Source organism: Mandrillus leucophaeus, unplaced genomic scaffold (genome assembly GCF_000951045.1).
Source record: "Mandrillus leucophaeus isolate KB7577 unplaced genomic scaffold, Mleu.le_1.0 Scaffold526, whole genome shotgun sequence".
NCBI classification, from domain to species: Eukaryota; Metazoa; Chordata; class Mammalia; order Primates; family Cercopithecidae; genus Mandrillus; species Mandrillus leucophaeus.
In genome coordinates this window covers 339,812-364,138 of record NW_012105653.1, presented here as the reverse complement: position 1 = coordinate 364,138, position 24,327 = coordinate 339,812, and the positions used below count along the sequence as shown (strand labels likewise).

Here is a 24,327-nt window from a genome sequence, read left to right as displayed (position 1 = left end):
GGAGCAGGTGGAGTGGAGGAAGTGGCAGGGCCATCTTTGGAGCAGCTAATAGAGAAATTCACTCCAAGCCTGGCTTCTGTGTGATCTCTCTGAAGGTCGGGGGAGGTGGGCTTGAAAACCTTGTAGCTTGAGAAGTGGGTGCTGCCTCTACAAAACCGAGGTGATGCCCTCCCTCTCCACAGCTGCCCACCCTTCACGGAGCCCTGACTGCAGCTCAGGGCTGCAGGTGATGTAGAGCGTGGCTGTGTGGGGTGGCAGGCGGCTCTCTCCTCCTGACACACTTTCCCACCACAGGCTTTGCTGCAGATGGTGTGTGACGAGAGCCACCAGATCCTGGCACTGTCAGAAGGCCTTGCACCCCTGACTGGCGAGCCACACCCACCCCGGAAGGGAGATAAGGTACAGGAAGACTTGCTCTGTGGGAGAAAGACGCAGTTTTGTTCTGCACCTCACACACTTCTTTTCCAAAGGATTTAAGGAGCTTGCAGTAAGAGCCGCATCCTTAGGGCCACGTGAAGACTAGGATTTTTTCTTTTCTTTTTTTTTGAGACAGAGTCTCGCTCTCTCTCTCCCAGGCTGGAGTGCAGTGGCATAATCTCGGCTTACTGCAACCTCCACCTTCCCAGGTCAAGCGGGTCTCTGCCTCAGCCTCCCTGGTAGCTGGGATTACAGACACACACAACCACGCCCAGCTAGTTTTTGTATTTTTAGCAGAGATGGGGTTTCACCATCTTGGCCTGGCTGGTCTTGAACTCCTGACCTCGTGATCCACCCGCCTTGGCCTCTCAAAGTGATGGGATTACAGGCGTGAGCCACTATGCCTGGCCTAGGATTTCTTTAGCATGGCCAAAAAGACAGACTGAGGTGCAAGAACCCTGGGGAGGCCTCCTGGTCTCCCACAGCTGGCACAGGCTCTGGGGGCAGGTTCCCTGCGGGACGTGGAGGTGTGTATGGGGCAGAAGGGCTCAGGACTTTTGGGCCTGCGGACTCGGCCCATGCCAGCACTTGTCCCCCAGGGCCTCTCCTCCTGCCACTCAGTGTGTGTCTTCTCTTCTGTCAGGGTCATTTCTGTTTGAACGGCTGCCAGTCTGCTCAGCTGCCACCACTGAACACCCCAGACCAGGGGCTTAAACAGCAGACATTGATTGCGCCTGTTGTGGCATCAGGGTGCCCACAGTGTTGGGTTCTGGTGTGGGTGCCCTTCCTGGTTTGCAGACAGTGCCTCCGTGCTGTGTCCTCACATGATGGAGACAGCGAGTGAGCTCTGGTGTCTCTTCCTCTTCTTACGAGGCCTCACTTACCCTGAATCACCTCCTGCAGGCCCCATCTCCAAACGTAGTCACACTGCAAACTTTGGGGCACAAGCATGCAGGTGCATTTGTGAGGAGGCCACATTTCTTCCTTCATCCTTTAGGACGTGCCCACCGTGTGCCCTGATTGGAGAGGGGAGCTTCTGCAGGTTGTGCAGGAGGCATTTGAAAAAGAGCCGGAGATACAGGGGGTTGAGCTGCAGCCCCGACTCAGTGGCTCAGATCTGGGGGGTCACAGCTTCCCGCTTGAAAGGCTGGAGAAGGTCATCAGTGAGCAGGTGAGTATCAGCTCTGCCACCAGGCCTTAGTTTACCCCAGGGGTCCAGCCCCGGCAGAGAGGGTGACACAGACTGTTTTGTGTGTGAATTTCGGTTTGCGTGTTTCTCTTGGCTGCTGGAATGTGGCTGTGGCTCACCCAGGCGTTCACACTCAGTTCATGCAGGGTGCTGCACTTTTCCACCTGCAGCTGTAACCGGACGGTGTGCTCGTGATGCACGTGGTGCACGGCCTCACTCTCTTCTGAGATAAGCGGCTAAAGAAACGTTCTCTGTTCCAAGTAGCCCCTCCTGGGTTGAGAGATGCTCTGTTTGCAGGGCTGGGTGGCGTTGGTGCCACGGGGACACTGTAAATCCTGTCCCCGCCAGCGTACACATGAGGAGACCTAGTGTGGAGAGTAACTGGCTTGCAGGCCTCACGCAGGGTAGCGCAGCCCAGCCCTGACGCCTGCAGGCCCCAGAGCTGAGGCCCAGGAGCTACTCTGCACCCACCCCAGACTCAGTAGGCTTGCCCTGGTGGAGCGGGGTTAGAGGGCAGGCCGCAGGGAAGGCCGGGGTATGGGGTGGCCGCCCGGTGCTCAGGCTGCTTTTCCCGTTCTGCCCCCAGGGAGACCTGCAGGAAAAGTCCCTGGAGCAGCTTTGCCTGCCGGACCGGAGCAGCCTGCTGTCCGAGATCCAGGCTCTGCGCGCCCAGCTGCGCATGGTGCACCTGCAGAACCAGGAGAAGCTGCAGCACTTGCGCACGGCCCTGACCAGCGCAGAGGCGCGTAGGAGCCAGCAGGAGCACCAGCTGCGCAAGCAGGGTGGGTGCCCCTGTCGACGCTGCCTGTGGGGCCCGGCCTCTGCACCTGCCCACCTGACGCTCACCTGTGTGGCCCTGGGAGCAGAGGGTGGTGACAGGGCGTCATCTGGTCAAGCCCCTGAGTGTTGCCGTGGTTGTCAGCTGATAGAACTGAGCAGAAAGGACCCTGGAGACAGGCAGCACCCAGTGGGGCCAGCACAGAGGCCTCACTGCTGGGCCTGGTGTGGGCAAGAGGAGCCTGGGTTGGGCTCTGAGTGCTGGCAGATTCTTGGGAGTTCACACTAGAGTTCAGGACTGTCTTTTAGATTTCTACATTTAATGTAGCTTCTTCGGGAGTTTTTATGTAGACTCTCAGGTCATCTGTGCATAAGTAACGATTGATTCTTCATTTCCTGCCCACATTGTCTCGTGTGCTGTGTGGGCAGGCGCCTTTCCCTGCTCTTAGTTTTAGGGACAGGAGCTGGTCTCGTACCCTTGCATGTGGGGTCAGGCGCCCTTGGTCAGCTCGGGGAAGTGCCCTCTGTTCCTAGTCTTGGATTCTGTCAAGGGGAACGGCCTTGCAGTTCAGCCCATGCCCTTGTCCCAGCACCTGTGCCCTTTGTGCTCTCTGGGGCTGGGGCCAGCACTGTCCGAGCGCTCATGAGGGGCACGGTGTGGGGGGCGGCACTGTCTGACTGCTCGTGAGGGGCGTGGGGGCGGGGGATAGGCTGGCGCTGTCCGAGTGCTCGTGAGGGGCACTGGTCTGTTTTCTTTTGTGCCTTTTGGTCTTGGTGCTGGGTAGTGCCAGTGCCACGGGGTGTGGAAGTATTTGGGAAGCAGCCCTCCACCCTCCGTTGTGTGGAATTGGTGTTCTTTCTTCCTTAAACTTTGGGAGAATTTTCCAGTAAAGCCACCTGGCCTGGAGTTCCTCTGTTGGAGGCAGTTTAGGGTGTGAGTAGGGGTGGGGTGGCGTTTTAGGACGGCTCCAGGGCTACATCACCCCTGGACTCTGTGTGCTCCCGGCCAGGAGGGTGGGCCCCGGAAGGAAATGGGCCCAGAGGGCAGAATGGAGCATCCTGGTTCCACCCGCAATGAAAGCTTCTAGTCCACAGAACCTCCTTTCTTCCCGAAGCAGATAAACCCCACGTCCCCGTAAGTCTGTCTCTGACCAGGTGTCACGTGTGCAGCACGAGGAGCTCATGGGGTCCTGTGTTTCTGTTCTTTCGTCTTTCTCAGTTGAACTGCTGGTCTATAAAGTAGAGCAGGAGAAGTGTATCGCTGGCGACTTGCAGAAGACGCTGAGTGAAGAGCAAGAGAAAGCAAACGGCGTGCAGAAGCTCCTGGCGGCGGAGCAGAGTGTGGTGCGAGATTTGAAGTCCGAGCTCTGTGAGAGCAGGCAGGAGAGTGAACGGCTGTCCCGGTCCCTCTGCGAGGTGCAGCAGGAGGTCCTCCAGCTGAGGTGCGCCTGATCCACCTTCCCTGGACACTGGCAGGAGTCTCGCCGTTGTGGCCACGGTTTTCTTGACGATGAAGGGAAACAGAACCTCTGGTGGGCCGCAGTTGGGCAGCCCCAGGGGCACCACGCCCTGCTGTGCCTGGGTTGATAATCCTGTGGTGGGGGGTGAAGCACATGCGCGCGACCTGGCAGGGCTCTGCCTCCCCTGCTGGAGCTCCCAGCTCCCGGGAGCACACTCTCGCCCATGTGGTCAGAGTGTTCTGTGACGTCTCCACGCAGATCCATGCTGAGCAGTAAGGAGAACGAGCTGAAGGCCGCGCTTCAGGAGCTGGAGAGTGAGCAGGGGAAGGGGCGTGCCCTGCAGAGCCAACTGGAGGAGGAGCAGCTCCGGCACCTGCAGAGGGAGGGCCAGAGTGCCAAGGCCCTGGAGGTAACAGGGCGTCAGGGCAAGGCAGCCGGCATGGGCCGAGTCCACTGGAAGCCTGAAGCCATGTTCCTCTTTCCTCCTCCTTTTCCTGTTCTTCATGGCAGTGTGCCCAGTTGATAGCAGTGTGAGGTAGCAAGATAGGGCTGTGTTTTCAGGTAAAATTGCACCTTGGGGTAGTGGCAGCGACCACAGGCATACTGTGCGATGACCCGTGATGGCACGATACCCCTGCTTAGAGCCCCCACTGTCCCCAAGCACTTGCTGTGGAGATGGACACAGCCTCCTCGCTGGCCATCCAGGCAGAGCGCAGCCTCAGAGGTCTGTGCACTAGGCGGGCTGGTGGTGGGGGTCCTCTGCTTTGTATGGCAGAGGCTCAGCAGGCATTCTGTGGCTTCTAAGCAAGTCTGTGCCAGTTCCGTGGGTTATGACTTTCAACAGCATGGAAATGGTGGTTCCTAGCAAGCAGGGTGTGCATCTCTGAGCCTCTTTGGTGGAGTGATTTTCTGGAGAGGGGGCGGGCAGGGGACATCTCTGAATCATTTTCTGGAGAGGGACAGACAAGGAACATCTCTGAACCCAGGACGCGTATGTGCAGCTACTCAACACCACTTCCAAAAAGAGTATATCATCTCCGCAGTCAGGGTTTTTTGTTACTTGATGAACTAACAAAAAAATCTTATCCCTACATATGGCTAATAGGGTGCATTTCAAAAGGTAGAACTGCTGAGCTAAAGTATATAAACAAACGTGGACAGGAAAACCATGTAGACGCTTTCCCGCTTGATTCGGTGTCTTCCGTCGTGTGTGTTTGCTGTCTAGGAGCTGCGGGCGTCTCTGGAGACACAGCGTGCTCAGAGCAGTCGACTCTGTGTGGCACTGAAACACGAGCAGACGGCCAAGGACAACCTGCAGAAGGAGCTGCGCATTGAGCACTCACGCTGCGAGGCTTTGCTGGCTCAGGAGCGGGGCCAGCTCTCGGAGCTCCAGAAGGACCTTGCGGCTGAGAAGAGCCGCACCCTGGAGCTGTCGGAGGCCTTGCGGCACGAGCGGCTCCTGACTGAGCAGCTGAGCCAGAGGACACAGGAGGCTTGTGTGCACCAGGACGCACAGGCCCATCACGCTCTGCTGCGGAAGCTGAAGGACGAGAAGTCCCGGGTGGCGGACTTGCAGGCGATGCTTGAGAAGGTGCAGCAGCAAGCCCTGCGTTCTCAGCAGCAGCTTGAAGCTGAGGCTCAGGAGCACTGTGAGGCGCTCAGGAGAGAGAAGGAGGTAAGTGCCACCCTGAAGTCGACGGTGGAAGCCCTGCACACCCAAAAACGAGAGCTGAGATGCTCTCTGGAGAGAGAGAGGGAGAAGCCAGCGTGGTTGCAGGCAGAATTAGAGCAGTCACACCCACGGTTGAAAGAGCAAGAAGGACGCAAGGCTGCGAGGAGGAGCGCGGAGGCCGGGCAGAGCCCAGCGGCTGCGGAGCGGTGGAGGAAGTGGCAGAGAGACAAGGAGAAGCTGGTGAGAGCCGCCTGCCGGCGGGGCGTCCGCATCTAGAAACGATAAGCAATTGGAGTTAGGATGGTTCACGTGGGGGACGTGAGGTGGATGTCTGGTCCTCTGATCTGGTCTGCCCTGGCCTGTGTGCCCCGACGCTGGCACCACACTGCTGTCACTGTAGCTTTCTGGGAAGTATTGAAATCAGGAAGTGATTCCTCCAACTTCGTTCTTCCCTTTCAGGATAGTTTCAGCTCCGTGGGGCTTCTTGCTGTTCCACAGGAATCTGAGGAGTGCTGTTTGTGTCTCTGCAGAACCTGCCACTGGGACTTTCTTAGGGACTGTGTTAAATGAGCTGATTGCTCTGGATAGTATTGACATCTGGACAGTATGAGGTCTTCTGATCCAGGGCTACAGAAGATGTCTCTCCATTTAATTAGGTTTTTTTTTTTTTTTTGAGATGGGGTCTGGCTCTGTCACCCAGGCTGGAGTGCACTGGTGTGATCTCAGCTCACTGCAGTCGCCACCTCCTGGGTTCAAGCGATTCTTCTGCCTCAGCCTCCCATGTCGCTGGGACTGCAGGCGCACACCACCATGCCTGGCTAATTTTTGGATTTTTAACAGAGACAGGGTTTTCCATGTTGGCCAGGCTGGTCTCAAACTGCTGACCTTGGGTGATCCGCCCACCCCGGCCTCTCAAGCTGCTGGGATTACAGGCGTGAGCCGCCGCACTCAGCTGTTTACGTAGGTCTTGTTTAGGTTATTTCAGTAGTGTTTCATTGCTTTCAAAATATGAGTTTTATACTTTTGTTAAATTTATTTACTTATTTTTTGAGGCCGAGTCTCATTCTGTCACTCAGGCTGGATTGCAGTGTAACAAACTCAACAATGTTGAATAGAAGTGATGACAGCAGGCCGGGCGCGGTGGCCCACGCCTGTAATCCCAGCACTTTGGGGGGCCGAGGTGGGCGGATTACTTGAGGTCAGGAGTTCGAGACCAGCCTGGCCAACATGGCAAAAGCCTATTTCTACTAAAAATACAAAAAATTAGCTAGGCATGATAGTGTGTACCTGTAATCCCCGCTATTCGGGAGGCTGAGGCAGGAGAATTACTTGAATCCGAAAGGTGGAGGTTGCAGTGAGCTGGGATTGCGCCACTGCACCCAGCCTGGGCAACAAGAGAAGACTCCATCTCAAATAAAAAGAAACTCTTCAGAGTAGTCGTCGTTTCTTACGTCCAGAAGCCTTGGAGAGCGGGGAGGTGGTTTGGTGCCGCAGTCAGTGCGGAGAGCGGGGAGGTGGTTTGGTGCCGCAGACGGTGCGGAGGGCGGGGAGGTGGTTTGGTGCCGCAGACAGTGCGGCTGAGCGTGGCAGGGGCGTCTACACAGGACCCGGCTGAGGGTGAGGTGGCGTGTGTGTGTTTGCCTTTCTCCTGGGCAAGGGCTCTACCTTTCATGAAATGCTCAAAGGAGTCTTTACTTTTTGAGAACTTTCTGAAACCACGCCTGAAGTTTCCAGCCAAAACTTTTAATTTAATTTTGATTATTTATTAAAAAGAATAGTAACACGAGTGCTTAGAAAATGTTTTCTAAGTTGCATTAGTAACTTGCCTTTAGGATGCACCTTGACCTGTATTTTGAGTGAAGTGGCCCTTCCAGAGTATTTGTGGGTTTTCTTCGTTTGTTTGTTTGTTTGTTTGTTTTGAGGCAGAGTCTTGCTCTGTCTTCCAGGCTGGAGTGCAATGGCACGATCTCAGCTCACTGGAACCTCCACCTCCCGAGTTCAAGTGATTCTCCTGCCTCAGCCTCCTGAGTAGCTGGGATTACAGGGGCCCGCCGCCACGCCCTGCTAATTTTTGTATTTTTAATAGAGACGGGGTTTCCCCATGTTGGTCAGGCTGGTCTTGAACTCCTGACTTCGCGATCCGCCCACCTCAGCCTGCCAAAGTTCTGGGATTACAGGCGTGAGCCACCATGCCCTGCCTCCAGAGTGATTTTTACTGAGGATAGTGAATTTGATCTGGATTATAGAATCCTTCTCTAGCTGTAGCCGTGGAAGCCTCCCAAGATAGTGGCATGCCAGAGACAATTCCATCTTTTCTAAATGATATAATCTCATTAGTTTCTCTGTATCTTACTTTCCTTACTAGAAAATAGAAAAGATAATCATTCCTGTTTAAGAGGCCCGAGCGTCGAGTGAGACGCTGTCAGGAGGGTTGAGTCTTGAGCTGCATCCTGGTCACCGCGGTGGCAGGGACGCTGGTGCCACACAGCGCAGGCTCAGCTGTGGGTCCTCTGGGCTGGGGTTCCCTCCCTGACACGGCGACCGCCTCTGTGTGTGCATCTGGGGCCTCTTCCCGCCGGGTCTGTCTGTATTTTGTCACAAGGAAGCCCCAGTGGCGCCACTGGGAATCCGAGGCCCTTCCAAGGCTGCTTCATCCCTCCTTGCCCCATCGTGCAATAGACCTTCTCTCCTGTGGCTGGCGGGAGTTGTGCTCTGGGCAGGGGCTCAGGCGCTTGCTGACATGCTTCCCCCGGCCACCGGACATGGCCCGTGCCCCCATCCTGCAGAAGGGAAGGCTGCTGCTCCTTGAGGTCTGGCTTAGGAGCCCAGACCCACGTGGCCACCCAGGCTCAGCCCCAGCGCTGCACTCAGGCTCATGCGTGTGTGCACGTTCACATGCACAAATGTGCCTGTCCGTGTCTGTGTTGGTCTGAACGTCTGGACGTGGGCATGTTTGGGGCCAGGGGACCGGGAAGCGTCATCCTGTCTGGTTCAGCTTCTCAGGCTCCTCTCCTTTGGACCCCGCGTGCTTGCCCTGGGCCTGAGGAAAGCCTGATAGTTTTAAAAACTACAGTGAAAACGCTTACCACTGAATCACTCTGGGGCGTGATTCAGCTGCCTCCGTGCTGGAGGCACACAGAGCAGCACAGCACGAGGGTGTGCAGTGCATTAGGTCCCAGTGCAGGACCACAGAGGCCGCCTGCCCGAGGGCCTGTTTCTGGCCTGTGAGGGGCCTCCCCTGTAACGCGGCTGTGTGTGTGTTTTTTTTTGAGATGGAGTCTCACTTTGTCGCCCAGGCTGGAGTGCAGTGGCGCGACCTCGGCTCCGCAAGCTCCGCCTCCTGGGTTCCCGCCATTCTCCTGCCTCAGCCTCCCGAGTAGCTGGGACTACAGACGCACACCACCACACCCGGCTAATTTTTTGTACTTTTAGTAGAGACGGGATTTCACCATGTTAGCCAGGATGGTCTCGATCTCCTGACCTCGTGATCCGCCCACCTCTGCCTCCCAAAGTGCTGGGATTACAGGTGTGAGCCACCGCGCCCGGAGCGGCTGTGTGTTTTGGGCTTTTGCCTGGCAGGTTTTTTTTTTTGGAGCCGGAGTCTCACTCTGTTGCCAGGCTGGAGTGCAGTGGTGCAATCTCGGCTCACTGTAACCTCTACCTTCCAGGTTCAAGCGATTCTCCTGCCTCAGCCTCCCGAGTAGCCAGGTTTACAGGTGCACGCCAGCACGCCTGGCTAATTTTTATATTTTTAGTAGAGATGGAGTTTCCCCATGTTGGCCAGCCTGGTCTCAAACTCCTGACCTCAGGTGATCTACTCGCCACAGCCTCCCAAAGTGCTGGGATTACAGGCATGAGCCACCATGCCCCGCCGGCAGTTTTTTTGTTTTGTTTTGTTTTTTGTTTTTTTTTGTTTTGAGACAGAGTCTCGCTCTGTTGCCCAGGCTGGAGTGCAGTGGTGCGATCTTGGCTCACTGCAAGCTCCGCCTCCCGGGTTCACGCCATTCTCCTGCCTCAGCCTCCCAAGTAGCTGGGACTATAGGCGCCCACCGCCACGCCCAGCTAATTTTTTGTATTTTTAGTAGAGACGGGGTTTCACTGTGTTAGCCAGGATGGTCTCGATCTCCTGACCTCGTGATCCGCCTGCCTCGGCCTCCCAAAGTGCTGGGATTACAGGTGTGAGCCACCGTACCTGGCCAGCAGTTTTGTTTTTGGACACTGACGTGAACGTCTTCTCTATCTTTTTTCTGCTAACAACAGCGAGAATTAGAACTGCAGCGTCAGCGTGACTTGCATAAGATCAAGCAGCTTCAGCAGACGGTGAGAGACCTGGAGTCGAAGGACGAGGTGCCTGGCAGCCGCCTCCACCTGGGTTCTGCCCGCAGGACTGCTGGCTTGGATGCTGACCACCTCCGAGAACAGCAACGAGAGCTGGAGGCGATGAGGCAGCGGCTGCTCTGTGCTGCCGGGCTTCTCACCAGCTTCGCCAGCCAGGCCATGGACAGGTGTGCACCTGCGCCACTTGGTGCTTGCTGGTCCCTTGCAGCCACGCCTCTGTCAGAGACCCCTCCCGAGGGCTTGGGTGCGTCTGGTGTGAGGCCCCTGCTTCTTTATACTTAACGCTGTAGTCCTCTTCCTGGGACTTTCCTGAGGGATTCCAGATTGGCAGGATGGCATGTTCATATTCTAACGTTAGAGAAAAAATTCTGTGATTCAAACTACGCCTGGTGTGGGGCGTCCATGTTTCTTTGAGGGTTGGCTTGGTTCTCTTTACACTGTGCAGTTGCTCACAACCCACAGGGTCGGGTTTGGAGCCTCCTGTGCCCCCCCCGGCTGGCGCTGCCCAGTGTCACTCAAGGCCACTCACACCCAGGATGACGATCGTGATATTTCATATGGGCAGAAAGAGTAATGCTAATGTTCGTCTTTTTCCCTATACACAGAAACTCAGCAAATACAGTTCTCCTTTCTATACTTGGACTTAATGTATAGAGCAGCATGATTTCCCTTAGGACAGCATTTTAAATCATTAATTCCAGAGGAAAGCCGCGGGGCCTGGCAGGCGGCGGCTTCCCGTACTCAGTGGCGAGTCTCCCGGCTGGAGGTTTCTGAGCTCTGCAGAAGTGTCCACCCACAGGCCTGTTCACCCCGGGCCTCTGGCTTTGCCTCATGGACGAAGTGATTGACACACAGGCTCTTCAGGAACCTGTCTTCTCCTTGTTTCTCTTGAGCCAAGAGTTCTTGTTTAGTTTTGGATAATGGTCACTTGGTGTGCATATGAACCTTTAAGTGCCCATTTGTTTTTACAGGACAGTTAACGATTGGACGTCATCCAATGAGAAAGCAGTGGTGTCGTTACTGCACACGTTGGAGGAGCTGAAGTCTGACTTGAGCAGGCCCACCTCCTCCCAGGTAAGGGGTGAGCACCCCCAGGTCCCTGCCCCGGCTCCTCCCGCAGAGGGGCCCTCTCGGCAGCTTTGTGGTTTCTTTTTCATGCCGCCCAGTTGTTCTTCCTCCCTTGCTGTCTTCTCTAAATTCATGGTTGCTATCTGGGTGAGTGGGTGGGGTCGACCCTGTGGGCCGAGTGGGGACGGATGTCCTCCATGTCCTGGGGCACTTGTGTGGTCTTCGGGGGTGAACCCTGCTGCCCATGGAATGCTGCGTGACTGTGTGGACGCCCCCCAGTGCTGCTCACTGTGCATGACCTGAACACACCGCCGGCTGCAGTCAGGGGGGGCTGTGGTTCTGCTCCGGTGCTGGGCTGATGTTCACCTCCACCTGGCCCCACCTGCTGGCTTTGGGTTTGTGTTGATGGCCTTTGCTAGAAACAAAAACCCAAGTCCTCCTTGGAAAGTCTGAGCTCACCGTAAGCTGCCTCTGAAGGAGGTGGGAATCTGGCTGCTGGTATCAGTTCCTGATGCGGGTTCTGTGGCGTTTATGAAATCATGACTTTTATCATGGAACCCATGCATGTGAGGTGCAGGGGAGCTGCACCACTTACCCTCCAGCCCCGCCAGCCGAGCGTCGTTGTGGGTGGTGTGCACCCTGCCCCTGTGTTGGGCCCTGGTGACCTTCCAGTGTGCCCACCCTCCGTAGGCTGAACGTCCTTTTGATGGGAGAAGTAAGAAACCTGTTTTGAGGGGCTTCACATCCGCCCCCTTGGGATGAACTAACAGCGATCCAGCCACCTGTCAATTACAGTGCTGTGAGAACAACCAAACGGGCCGTGCTTTGTGACAGGCCTGCATTGTTCATACAGGCCAGCTTTGTGCAGTCTATGATTCTAGGACTTCTACAATTTTCTGCCAGCCCCACAAGCTTCTTATTGAACCCCAGACACATTAATTACAATCCCTAGAAATAACTGTTGACAAAAAAACACAAATAATGTGCATGCCCTTTAACAACAAATTCTTACGAATTTATTTTTTTTTCTCCAAGAAAAAAATGGCAGCAGAGCTGCAACTCCAGTTTGTGGACGTCCTGCTGAAAGACAATGTTTCCCTCACGAAAGCCCTCAGCACGGTGACCCGGGAGAAGCTGGAGCTGAGCAGGGCCGTGTCTAAGCTTGAGAAGATGCTGAAGCACCATCTGCAGAAAGGCTGCAGCCCGAGCGTAGGTGTCTGTGCTTAACTCTCGCCTGCCTCACCCTAACCCGCCATGGTCCAGAGCAGTTCCACCCCACAAGAGGCTAGGCTCCGTTTAGGGAACTGGGGATGTGGGCGTCAGTGTCTCCCTCACTGCCGGGCTCCGTTGCCTCTGTCTGAAGCCTTGCTAAATGTTGTGGGATGTTTGACCATCTCAGCCGGCTTCCAGCTTCACCACAGACAGTGTCCTCACTGACCCTGACCACTACTGGATGTTTGGTGCATGTTCATAAAAGAGTATTTTGACTAAAAATATTATAATCTGATTGAATTTAGAGTTTTATTTAAAGTGACTTATAATTTTTTTTTTTTTTGAGGCGGAGTCTTGCTCTGTTGCCAGGCTAGAGTGCAGTGGCGTGATCTTGGCTCACCGCAACCTCCACCTCCCAGGTTCAAGCAGTTCTCCTGCGTCAGCCTCCCTAGTAGCTGAGATTACAAGTGCCTGCCACCACACATGGCTAATTTTTATATTTTTAGTAGAGATGGGGTTTTGCCATGTTGGCAAGGCTGGTCTCAAAATCCAGACCTCAGGTGATTCTGCCCGCCTCGGCCTCCCAAAGTGCTGGGATTACAGACATGAGCCACCGTGCCCGGCATAAAGTGACTTGCAATTTTCCTAATGGTATAGTTGGATAGAGTTATTTTCTGGAATGCCTGATTTTTTTCTTTTGTATTTAGGCTGTTTTGTTTGTGATTTGCTTTTTTATAACTTTTTAAAAAATTATTTTTAAATTTACATACAGTAAAATTTGCCCTTTCCTGGTGTAGTGTCATACAAGTTCACACACGCACACATCCCTGTAACCTTCATAAGTAACCACCATTCACAGAACACACAGCAATGGCCCCCTCAAAAGAGCAGCAGGCACCCCCGCCTGCCGCAGGCCCTGGCTCTTTCCTAGAAAGGTGTGTCAGTGGAACCAGAGCATCTGGGGCCTCTTCAGCTGGCTTCTTTCACTTTTTGGGTTTTTTCTGAGACAGGGCCTTGCTCTATCTCCCAGGCTGGAGTGCAGTGGAGCAGTCACAGCTCACTGCAGCCTTGACCTCCCAGGCTCAGGGATCCTCCTGGCCTGAAGTGGTGTTAGCAGCAATCTGTGCACGTCCTCCTGTATGCTCTTAAGTCATCTCTAAGATCACCTGCAGCACTTGATTCGGTGTGCTTAACTCTCACCGGCCTCAGCCTAACCCGCCATGGTCCAGAGCAGCTCCACCCCACAAGAGGCCAGGCCATGTAAACAGTTGTTGTGAATAGTTGTTATCCTGTATTGTTTAGGGTGTAGGGGCAAGAAAAGAAGTGTATGTGTTTGGTGCAGACACATCTTTTTTTCTGAATATTTTTCACCCACAGTTGGTTGAATCCATGGATGCGGATCCCACAGCTGTCGAGAGCTGACTGTGTTTGTAGTTATCAGTGGCTGGCATTTCTAGGACCAGAGAATATGAGAGTGTTTAAGGCTTAAAGCTTTGAATTTGGGGTGATTTTACAAATAATTAGTTTTCTGTTTCTACTAAAATGGACCTTTTTTGCAGTCATACTTCAGCAAGTGGCATGTCGTAATTACGCCATGTTAATTCTTTGACTGATCGCAGCACGGCGTAACCCAGGCCCTGCTGAGGGGGTGCTGAAGATGAGGAGGGCCCAGGCGTGGTGTGGTCAGCCTGGCCTCCCTGCACACGGCATTCTCCCTAACCTGCCCCCGGCTGCCTCTCTAAGATGCTCTTGTTGACGAGCAGCTCTGTAGACAGTGTGGGCTGTGCTTCCTTACAGAAGTCGGAAAGGGCTGCTTGGAAGCCAGACGAAACGGCTCCACAGAGTTCCCTGAGGCGCCCAGACCCTGGCCGGCTTCCACCGGCTGCCAGCGAGGAAGCACACCCCAGCAACGTCAAGGTAGGAACAGTGTCATGAGTATAGAACTTTGGTGCTTTTTTAAGTCCTGGGTTTGTAAATTGCAGGCAAAGTATTTTGGGGACCACAAGGTTCTCGTCTGCCGGGTGTAGCAATCACATCACTAAAGGAAAGGAAGTTCACAGAATAAACTTCAGCTTGAATTTTGGTTTAGTTGTGCACACGTACTGAGTTTCTGTGCTTGTTAAGTGTGGAACGTGGAAGGCTTTGACCAAGTCAGCAAATGGCAGCCTCTGCAGCCTGAGGGAGGCCTGGCCCAGGGACTTGCCGGGATTTGGCCCAAGCTCTGCTGCAGTCTCCTGGTGGCACACAGCCCCCACCCTGTGACGTCCATCCCATGCCCAATTTGGACCTTACCGAAGAGGTTAAATTCAAGAAGCCTTCATAGGGGCTCATTTGATGATGCTGTGGAGAGAAGCTTGTGGTTCTAGATCTTGTCTGACAAACACAGACTGGTCTTTGAGCAGAACAGCAACGTTGTTTCTGGCCACAGATACTGTTGCAAGGCCGATGGCCTCTGTGATTTGCTGAGAAAAAACAATCTGGCTCTTTGGAGAGAGCGATGGTGTAAATGTGCTTTGTCAGCAAGACAGGCGTCGTTTCCTATGGTAAAATCTGTTTTTTTCTTTTAGATGGAAAAATTGTACCTGCATTATTTGAGAGCAGAGAGCTTTAGAAAAGCTCTGATTTATCAAAAGAAGTATCTTTTGCTGTTGATTGGTGGATTCCAGGATTCTGAACAAGAAACACTCTCCATGATTGCCCATTTGGGGGTATTTCCTTCCAAAGCGGAGCGGAAAACCACATCTCGCCCTTTCACACGGTTCCGCACGGCCGTCAGGGTGGTGGTTGCCGTATTGAGGTAAATGCCGTGACATCCAATCAGCATGTCCGCGTCTGTCCCCGTGAATGGGCAGCACACTGCATGGTTTTTTGGTGATTTTATTCCTTGAAACTCTATGATATGTTCTCTTTTTAAAGATGAATGGCATTTGAGGCCTTAGAGAAGATACAGATGATGAACTTGTCTTCAAGAAGTCATGTGTATGAAGCTGTCACCTTCTGAAACTAAAGATTTAAGGGCACCTTTGTATTACAGAGGAACATCTTGACTTTTAGTGGGTTTCGTGCCACAGTTTTTTCCATTTCATAGTTTTAGAATGTGCTGAATTTCGAAAACTGCTTTTCCGCCTAAACACCGTGTGGCTGTGCCTGCTCCCTGACGCCACAGTGTTCCCTGAGGCCACACACAGGCCTGTCTGGAGGAGCAGATGCAGCAGAGAGTAGCTAGGAGTCCTGTTCCTTTCAGAGACCAGGCGCCAAGAAGTTCAGTCATCGCAGCTGCGGGCTGGGCTGAAGTGGGGTGCAGGCGAGGCCTCCTGGGGTGCTGTGCTCTCAGCTTCTCTGGTCCTGGGGCACTTTTGTCTCCTCGGCTCTGAGCTCCTCTGACCGTAGGCCTTCACTGTCCATCCTTTCATCCACCCATCTGTCCATCCTGCGGTCGTGGGGAGAACACCCTGCATGAAGAAGCATTTTAGGCACTAGATGGGGGAGGTAAGCGGACCCAAATCCTACCTCCAGGGTCTTCCTGTCGAGGAGGGATCATTTGAAGGCAGCAGTGTCCCAGACAGGAGCAGTCTCTGTGTACCTGTGAGAGCACTGCCTAGGGTAGCTGCCACCAAGGGGCCTTCACGGGTCTCATGGAGGAATCGGCAGTGTCTGCCGTGCCGCAAAGGAGGGAAGCCGCAGGCATGATGCTTGTCCCGAAGGCCATCCTAGCAGGACGTCTGGGGCCGTGCACCCTGACCTGCATGCCCTCGTCACCTGCACCCTGCGTGCTTACCATCTGACGGACTCCTGCGAGGGCTGGGGTGTCCGTGTGCTGAGCCTGTCCGCTGGCATGTGTGACAGGATGAAGACGCGAAGGTCCTGCACACCGGGCCGGAGCAGTGTGTGTTTCCTAGTCACTGGTGTGGCTGCTGACTTTGAACTGGAGTCGTCCTGAGCTGGGCCACGCGGGTGTCTGGGGAGCCGGATGGTCCATGGTGGGGCTGCAGTGAGGCTTCGTCAGGTGGTCCGGCGTGGGAAGGTCCTGCCGCCAGCAGCCCTGCAAGCACTTTGGATGTGTGCACCCGGCGTGCAGGGCCCAAGTCAACAGACTGGCCAACCTTGACGTCGAGGCCCCATTCTGCTTGTTTGATCACAGTGGGGTTTTCATTGCTCTTTCCCTTCCTGTTTTGCCATACTTTTAAGTGTGTCTTGTCTCCTTTTTTTGTAGATTACGTTTTTTGGTTAAGAAATGGCAAGAAGTAGATCGGAAAGGAGCTCTGGCACAAGGCAAAGTCCCTCGCGCAGGTGGGACTCCCGCTGCCGTTGGCCGCTGGACTCACAAACTTTTCTTCCTACTGTTTGTAGCTTTTTCATTCACTTTTGGGTCATTTTTCAGTGTTGATGGGGATGTAATAAAGCACAGTAAGAAAATCCGTGAATTCCGTCAGGGCAGTCGTTCAGAGGGAGGGTGCGCCCAGCACAGGGAGGTCAGAGCTCACGTTAGCTATGAGCACAGTTCACAGGGGCATATGGTGATGGGAAATGCTGAGATGCTCACTATATTGATTCTTTAATAGTGTTTAGCAAAATGGTCTTTTTTATTCCCCAAATCAACTGAAACTCACTTCACGTCTCTTTCCTTGTAGAGCATCATGCTTATTTCTGGCTCACTCACATCTTTGTCTCAGGAGTTCTCTGCCGTGCCATTGCCCCCCATAGCAGAGAGCACAGCTGGCTGCACTTAGCACTGAAGGAGCCGGCCCCAAAGCAGGGCATTTCCAGGGGCTCTTGTCCCAGAGTGGCAGGGGATGGGCCTGTGGCTCCGGGCCTGTGGGGCTTAGGCTGCCTGAGCCACTGCTGACCAGCACCGTAACTGAGCATTCCTGGAAGTGCCTTACCAAGTTGTTGTTCGTAGAGACAGGGACTTGCTGTATCATCCAGGCTCGAGTGCAGTGGCACAGTCACAGCTCACTGCAGCCTTGACCTCCTGGGCTCAAGCCATCCTCCTGCGTCAGCCTCCCCAGTACCTGGGACTATAGGCGTGAGCACTGTGCCTGGCAGCTGTGTCAGCGTCGACTCCACATTTTAATAGTTGCTTCTTGAAATTAAAATACTTTGATTCAGCCATCAGGAAAGTTTGCCCTTCTGAGTCATACCTGGTGGTCTCCAGGGTTCCTGCCCCTCCCTCCTGAGCCAGCTCCTCAGAGCTGATAGAGGCGAGACCCTCACCCAGGTCTTGAGACCCCCCCCCGGAGATGGGCTGCTCCTGCGGATGCGGATAATCAAAAGCTCAGGTTTCTTCCAGAGCTTTTAAAAAGATACTGTAACTTGAGTACTTTAAAAATGTCTTAAAATTGCCATACAGACTCTTAAAAGCTTATACATTTAAAATTTTGATAGATGGGCCTTTACTAAAATGCATTCATTTCTTTTCCTAATCCCTTTGTTGTTAAATGATTCTGGGGAAGGGCCCCGAGTACGACGGCCGCAGTCTCCACCCAGAACCAGAGAGTCCCCCCCAACCCGGGATGTGCCCTCAGGCCACACCAGGGACCCCGCCAGAGGCCACGGACTGGCAGCAGCAGCCTCCCCACACACTGGGGGAAGGTCAGTGTGACGCCTTCAGGCCCTGTCTCCTGCCAGGGCTCTCCTTCCAGCCGACATAGGGCCTCAGAGAAATGCATTTTTAGTTCTGGCTTCGGCCCAGCCCAGAGCAAGGCAGGAAACTCTCCAGCATGAGTCCATGAGGGCCTAGAAGTCCAGCCCCATTTTGGGGGAGGGCCTGCTTCTCTGGTGGCTGTGGTGCCCCAGAGCCCGGTCCTGCGATCTTTACTGAAAGAGTAAATGGTGGCCGAGGGCCCCTTTTGTGAGGGATGTGCCCAGGTGAAGAAGGCATGTTGCCTGCCCTGAAGATACTTGGAAGCTCTGGGCGGAGGGAAAAGGGATACCCCTGGTGCTCCCTGGGCCTGGTGGAAGGCTAGGAGGAAGGACGGCTGAGGTGAGGACTGAGCAGGGCAGGTATCACCCTGACAAACAGTTTGGGAAGATCAGGAAAGGCAGGTGAGACCTGGTGCAGAATCCAGGTTGGGTAACAGATACATTATCAAAGATTTAGCAAACAAAGTAATATACAGTAATCTTTACTCAACTCTGGAACATTGCACAGAAGCCGTTAAAGCACTCTGTGACACTTTTTATAAGGAAGGATCTGAAGGAGACGGCCCTGAAGTCACCCATTCCCATGGGTCTGGTTGGTGGGGCTGGTGCCTTCTGCACTCACTCACCCTAGCTCCGTCTGTCAAACTCAACTTTTTTTTTTTCTTCTCTTGGTGTGCTAATTGGTTTGAAGAGCCACTCCATCCCCAAATTCAAGATTAGAAAGATCCCTGACTGCTTCTCAAGATCCAGAACATTCCTTGACAGAGTATATTCACCATTTAGAAGTGATCCAGCAAAGACTGGGAGGGGCTCTACCAGGTAATGCAAGTCCTCGCCGAGTATTTATTAAGCTGGTTATCACTGTACCCTGGAAAGGTAGGGTCTGTCAAAAGATGGCTGGTATTCAGCTTAGTAACTAAAGTTTCAGTCTGAACAATCAGTGTCACTAATAGTATTAGCATAGAGGTTATAAGTGAAGATTCTCACAGAAGTCTAAGCCGATGTACTCAGCGATACGTGCTGGGGTCAGTTTGACTTAATCACCGTCTGGACTTCTTTGTTCTTTCTCTTACATTGATAGCGAACGTAAAGGTTACATTTCGACCAGGATATAATTTGTTCAGTGTTTCTTAAATGTCATAATTTAAACCACTGTATTTTATAATTCATATTTTTACCAAAATTTACATGAATTCAGTGATAGTGTTTCAAAATTGTTAAATTCTTTTTCAAAAAATCTGTGAAGCCTTGTAACCAATTTGCTGCCTCATTTTTATTTATATGCAGATTCTCCTTCAAAGAAATCCTGCCACCAGAAGATTAAACAGTGAATAAAATGCCATGGCTCTTACCTGCGACAATTCTATTTGAGGAAAAGATTTGTTTTTCCCTTTTCCCAAGGAAGCTCGTGGGACAGCATGGGCACTACTCTTCACGTGCGGTGACACCAGCCCCCAGATGCCTTCAATTTAGTGTCCTCACCTTTATGCATGACTGCAAAGCCAGATGGAGCATTTTCTATGGAGCCTCTGTATGTTTTAGGCCCGTGACTTTCGTGAGGTGACAGGTACTCACTCCCATGAGCCCTGGCTGTGTGCTGTTGTGTGCCTATCGGCAGATCCATCCTTCCTGCCTCCAAGAAGGATACACAGAGAATGGCTTCCTGTTGTTTTGTTTATTTTCTTAACGTGCACAGATGGAAACTTCATTTAAAAATAAAAACAAAACAACTCAAAAAGGAATAAAATGTAATCACTGTTTTGTTTGTGAATAGCCCTTGTTTTTTCCATTTTATCCATTTTATCAGTTTGCCCTTCTGACTGACTAAAAAATTGAGCAGAGAGTTTATGTCAAACTCATGGAAGTCAAAAAGTTTCAGTGGAACTCAAAGCATTCTTGAATAGCCACTTGACTGTTGTTTACTCTTAATTGGTTTCTTATTTTTTTAAAGATGCTGCCACTATGTATCCACCTCTCATGGCCATGCCATGCTTTTTTTTTGAGACTGGAGTCTGGCTCTGTCACCCAGGCTGGAGTGCAGTGGTGCAATCTTGGCTCACTGCAACCTCCACCTCCTGGGCTCAAGCAACTCTCTTGCCTCAGCCTCCTGAGTAGCTGGGATTACAGGCACCCACCACCATGCCCTGCTAATTTTTGTATTTTTAGTAGAGACAGTTTCACCATGTTGGCCAGGCTGGTTTTGAATTCCTGACCTCAAATGATCCATCCTCCTCGGCCTCCCAAAGTAAGTGCTGGGATTACAGGCGTGAGCCACCACGCCTGGCTGGCTGTGCTTTTTTATGTTTCATTCATACTCGCTTAGACTAGACAGTAATATCTAGCCAAGGACCCTTTACCCAAAAATGTACTAGGTGGGTATAATTTTTTTATTTTTAGAGACAAGGTCTCACTCTGTCACCCAGGCTGGAGTGCAGTGGCGCAATCACAACTCACTGCAGCCTTGACCTACCGAAGAGCCCAAACGATCCTCCTGCTTAACCTCCCAAGTAGTTGGGACTATAGGTGCGCACCACCACGCCTGGCACTAATTTTTGTATTTCTTTTAGAGACAAGGTTTCACTTTGTTTCCCGGCCTGGTCTCACGCTCCTGGCTCAAGCAATCCTACTGCCTCTGCCTCCCGAGTAGCTAGGACTACAGGCACACACTGCCACATTCAGCTAATTTTTTTCTTTTTTTTAGTAGAGATGGGGTCTCACTCTGTTGCCCACACTGGTCTTGAACCCCTAGCTTCAAGTGATCCTCCTGCCTTGGCCCCCCAAGGTGCTGGGAATACAGGCTCAAGATACTTTGCCCTGCCCTAACTTCCAGTTTATTGAAGGAGAAATAAATGAAACTATGAGGAAAAAGATGAACATGGGCTATTCTACAGTTAACTGCCCTCATTTCATCAAAGAGACAATGGGATGTGAATGTGAGGAACCTGTTCTAGGTTAAAGAAGCCAAGAAGCTGTCAGCCGGGCGCGGTGGCTCACACCTGTAATCCCAGCACTTTGGGAGGTCGAGGCGGCCAGATCACAAGGTCAGGAGTTTGAGACCAGTGTAACCAACATGGCGAAACCCCATCTCTACTAAAAAAACAAAAATCAGCTGGGTGTGGTGGCGGGCTCCCATAATCCCAGCTACTCGGGAGGCTGAGGCAGGAGAATCACTTGAACCTGGGAGGTGGAGGTTGCACTGAGCCAAAAGTCCTCAGTACCAAACGGTGCCAGTGAAGACGCTAGATTGCAGATAGAGATGTTCCTGTTTTGTGTATAAGCCACCCAGTTTCACTCAAAAATTGGATCAGTAGCACCAGCTAGTACAGTAACCCCATCCCTGGGTGCTGGCTTAGGCAGCAGTCTCAACTGCTAGTTCAAAGTTCAAAATATCACCCTTGTATCTGGTAGAAGCAGCCCTCCCTTGGGACAGCAGAGTTCAGAGTTACAAGATGAGAAGCAAAAATTCCTTCTGGGGTTACCTGGCGTAACAGGAAGAGGGGCCATTCGTATCTGCAGCCCTTAGGTTTCCAAGCCAGCATATGCTGGCTGTGGGAGAAGTAGCACTAGGTATTGTTCAGTCAAAGCCCATACCACATCCTGTGTTATAGCACTCCATATTGACGGTATTGTCTCCAATCTGGCATCATAGTTGAGCCTTCGGGAGGCCTTTCCACCATCCACTAAGCGAGCTACTTCTGACTGATAGGAGTTTGGGGTAAGATGAGGGCATCGCACAGCCACATGCTCAGAGCCACACTTACTGTCAGAAGAGTTTTCTGGTTAGAAGTGATGATGAATTAGGAATTTGGGAAGTCTGCAATTGAGTGTTGGGCAGAAAAGCAATTCATATGCAGAATAGGAATGAATAGATGCAGGGGGACAGCAGAGCTGGAGAACTGCATGGGAGCCTGAGGTACCTGTTCATGCTGCCTGCTGCCACCTCCCTGACCTGCTGGAGGCTTGTCTCCTTTTCCGACACCATTCTCTAACACCAGCTGCCTGTCCTACAGTTCCATTCTGACACTACCTAGAATCAGAATGGACAGAGTTTCCACAAGTTAAGGACAAAGTCCTTCAATTTTTATTTTATTATATTTGTAGAGATGGGGGTCTCCCTGTTGCCCAGGCTGGTCTCGAATTCCCGGGCTCAAGTGATCCTATCCTGGCCTCCGAAAGTGCTAGGATTACAGGCGTGAGCCACAGTGCCCGGCCTAAAGTCGTTCAATTCTGATACTACCTGGAGTCAGCACAGACCCTAAAGGCTAAGGACTCAGTCTCCACTTCAGACATCAGCCACAAGTGGTGTTCCCAGGCTACTGCAATTCTGCCCAGCCAATTTATAAGTTTGTGGGGTTTTCACCCCCACCCCCGTAGGTTTAATAATTTGCTAGAATGACACAAAGTACTATTCTTGGGATTACCAGTTTATTATACAGGGTACAACAAAGGAACAGCCAAATGGAAGAGGTGAGCAGGACAGGTATGGGGCCCAGAACTTCTGTGTCCACTGCAGGCGTGCTGCCCTCCCAGCATTATCGGGGGAACCCACCCCCAATATTTCAACATAGGTTCTTTCTATTTTTCCCTAAGGGTCGGCTGGTCTGAGAAATAGAACAGAGAGAGGAATTTTACAGCTGGGCTGCTGGGGGTGACATCACTTAGTGGTAGGACCGTGATGTCCACCTGAGCCGCAAAACCAGCAGGTTTTTATTAAGGACTTCAAAAGGGGAGGGGGTGTGTGAACAGGGAGTAGGTCACAAAGATCACATGCTTCAAAGGGCAAAAAGGAGAACAAAGATCACATGCTTCTGGGGCCAATAAAGATCACAAGGCCAAGGGCAAAACCAAAAACTGGTAAGAGTCTATGTTCAGCTGTGCATGTATTGTCTTGATAAACATCTTAAACAACAGAAAATGGGGTTTGAGAGCAGAGAACCAGTCTGACCTCAAATTTACCAGGCAGCATTTTTTTTTCCCACCCTAAGCCTGAGGGTACTGCAGGAAACCAGGGCGTATTTTCAGTCCTTATCTCAACCGCATAAGACACACACTCCCAGAGCGGCCATTGATAGACCTTCCCCCAGGAATGCAATAATTTTCCTAGGGTCTTAATATTCCTTGCTAGGAAAATAATTTAGGGATCTCTCTCCTACTTGCACGTCCGTTTATAGGCTCTCTGCAAGCAGAAAAATAGGGCTCGTTTTGCCCGACCCCACAGGCAGTCAGACCTTATGGTTGTCTTCCCTTGTTCCCTAAAATCGCTGTTATTCTGTTCGTTTTCAAGGTGCACTGATTTCATACTGTTCAAACACACGTTTTACAATCAATTTCTATAGTTAATGCAGTCATCACAGTGGACCTGAGGTGACGTACATCCTCAGCTTACCACGATAACAGGATTAAGAGATTAAGACAGGTGTAAGAAATTATGAGTATTACTAGGGAAGTGATAAATGTCCATGAAATCTTCACAATTGATGTCCCTCTGCTGCGGCTCCAGCCAGTCCCTCAGTTCGGGGTCCCTAACTTCCTGCAACACAGCACAACCCAGAACCTCCCTAAGCCTCATTGTCCAAGAGTTTTTATCAAGGCCTCATTACACAGTCATGATGGACTGGATTACTGATCACATGATTGAACTTAAACTCCAACCCTCTCCCCTCTCCAGAGGTTTGAGGGTGGGGCTGAAAATCCTAATCCTCCAATCATGTGGTTGGGCCCTCTGGTGTCCAGCCCTTATCCTGGAGGGGCCCCACCACAATCACCTCAAAACCCTGAATAGAAAACTTTTACTGAATGCACCTGGGATGGTGCCTGATATGGTTTGGATCTGTCTCTGCCCAATCTCATGTTGAAATCTAATCCCTAATGTTGTAGGTGGGACCTGGTGAGAGGTGACTGGATCACGGGGACAGTTTCTCATGAATGGTTTAACACCTGGGTGCTGTTCTCAGACAGTGAATGAGTTCTCACGAGATCCAGTTGTTCAAGTGTGTGGCACCTCCACCCTCTCTCTTCTCCTAATCCAGCCATGTGAAGTGCCTTGCTCCCCCTTTGTCTTCTGCCATTATTGGAAGCTTCCTGAGGCCTCCCCAAAGAAGAAGCCACTATGCTTACTGTACAGCAGAACCGTGAGCCAAATATACCTCTTTTCTTTATAAATCATCCAGTCTCAGGCATTTTTTTTTTTTTTTTTGAGACAGAGTCTTGCTCTGTCACCCAGGCTGAAGTACAATGGCACAATCTCGGCTCACTGTAACCTCTGCCTCCCGGGTTTAATCAATTATCCTGTCTCAGCCTCCCGAATAGCTGGGACTACAGGTGCATGCCACCACACCCAGCTAATTTTTGTATTTTTAGTAGAGATGGGGTTTCACCATATTGGTCAGGCTGGTCTTGAACTCCTGACCTCCAGTGATCCACCAGCTTTTTGGCCTCCCAAAGTGCTGGGATTACCGGCCTGAGCCACCACACCTAGCCTCAGGCATTTATGTGAGAACAAATAGAGTGCCTCACAGAGAGATGCTGATTCTCAAAACCCAACAATACCA

General features: G+C 52.2%; 1 protein-coding gene across 1 annotated transcript in view; it reads left to right on the top strand.

Moving 5' to 3' along the window:
• The window catches only part of PCNT (pericentrin), a 106,639-nt gene extending 87,090 nt beyond the window's left edge, over positions 1-19,549 (top strand). Inside the window, exons 30-45 of the mRNA XM_011996832.1 lie at positions 295-434; position 554; positions 1,415-1,588; positions 2,193-2,388; positions 3,603-3,825; positions 4,102-4,252; positions 5,069-5,755; positions 9,776-10,020; positions 10,825-10,927; positions 11,957-12,130; positions 13,931-14,050; positions 14,701-14,930; positions 16,347-16,423; positions 17,587-17,725; positions 18,468-18,595; positions 19,064-19,549. Of these exons, the coding sequence (XP_011852222.1) occupies positions 295-434; position 554; positions 1,415-1,588; positions 2,193-2,388; positions 3,603-3,825; positions 4,102-4,252; positions 5,069-5,755; positions 9,776-10,020; positions 10,825-10,927; positions 11,957-12,130; positions 13,931-14,050; positions 14,701-14,930; positions 16,347-16,423; positions 17,587-17,725; positions 18,468-18,595; positions 19,064-19,107 (2,832 nt within the window). The 3' untranslated portion in view covers positions 19,108-19,549. The remainder of the gene's footprint in view (positions 1-294; positions 435-553; positions 555-1,414; positions 1,589-2,192; positions 2,389-3,602; positions 3,826-4,101; positions 4,253-5,068; positions 5,756-9,775; positions 10,021-10,824; positions 10,928-11,956; positions 12,131-13,930; positions 14,051-14,700; positions 14,931-16,346; positions 16,424-17,586; positions 17,726-18,467; positions 18,596-19,063) is intronic.
• The last annotated feature ends 4,778 nt before the right edge of the window (positions 19,550-24,327 follow it).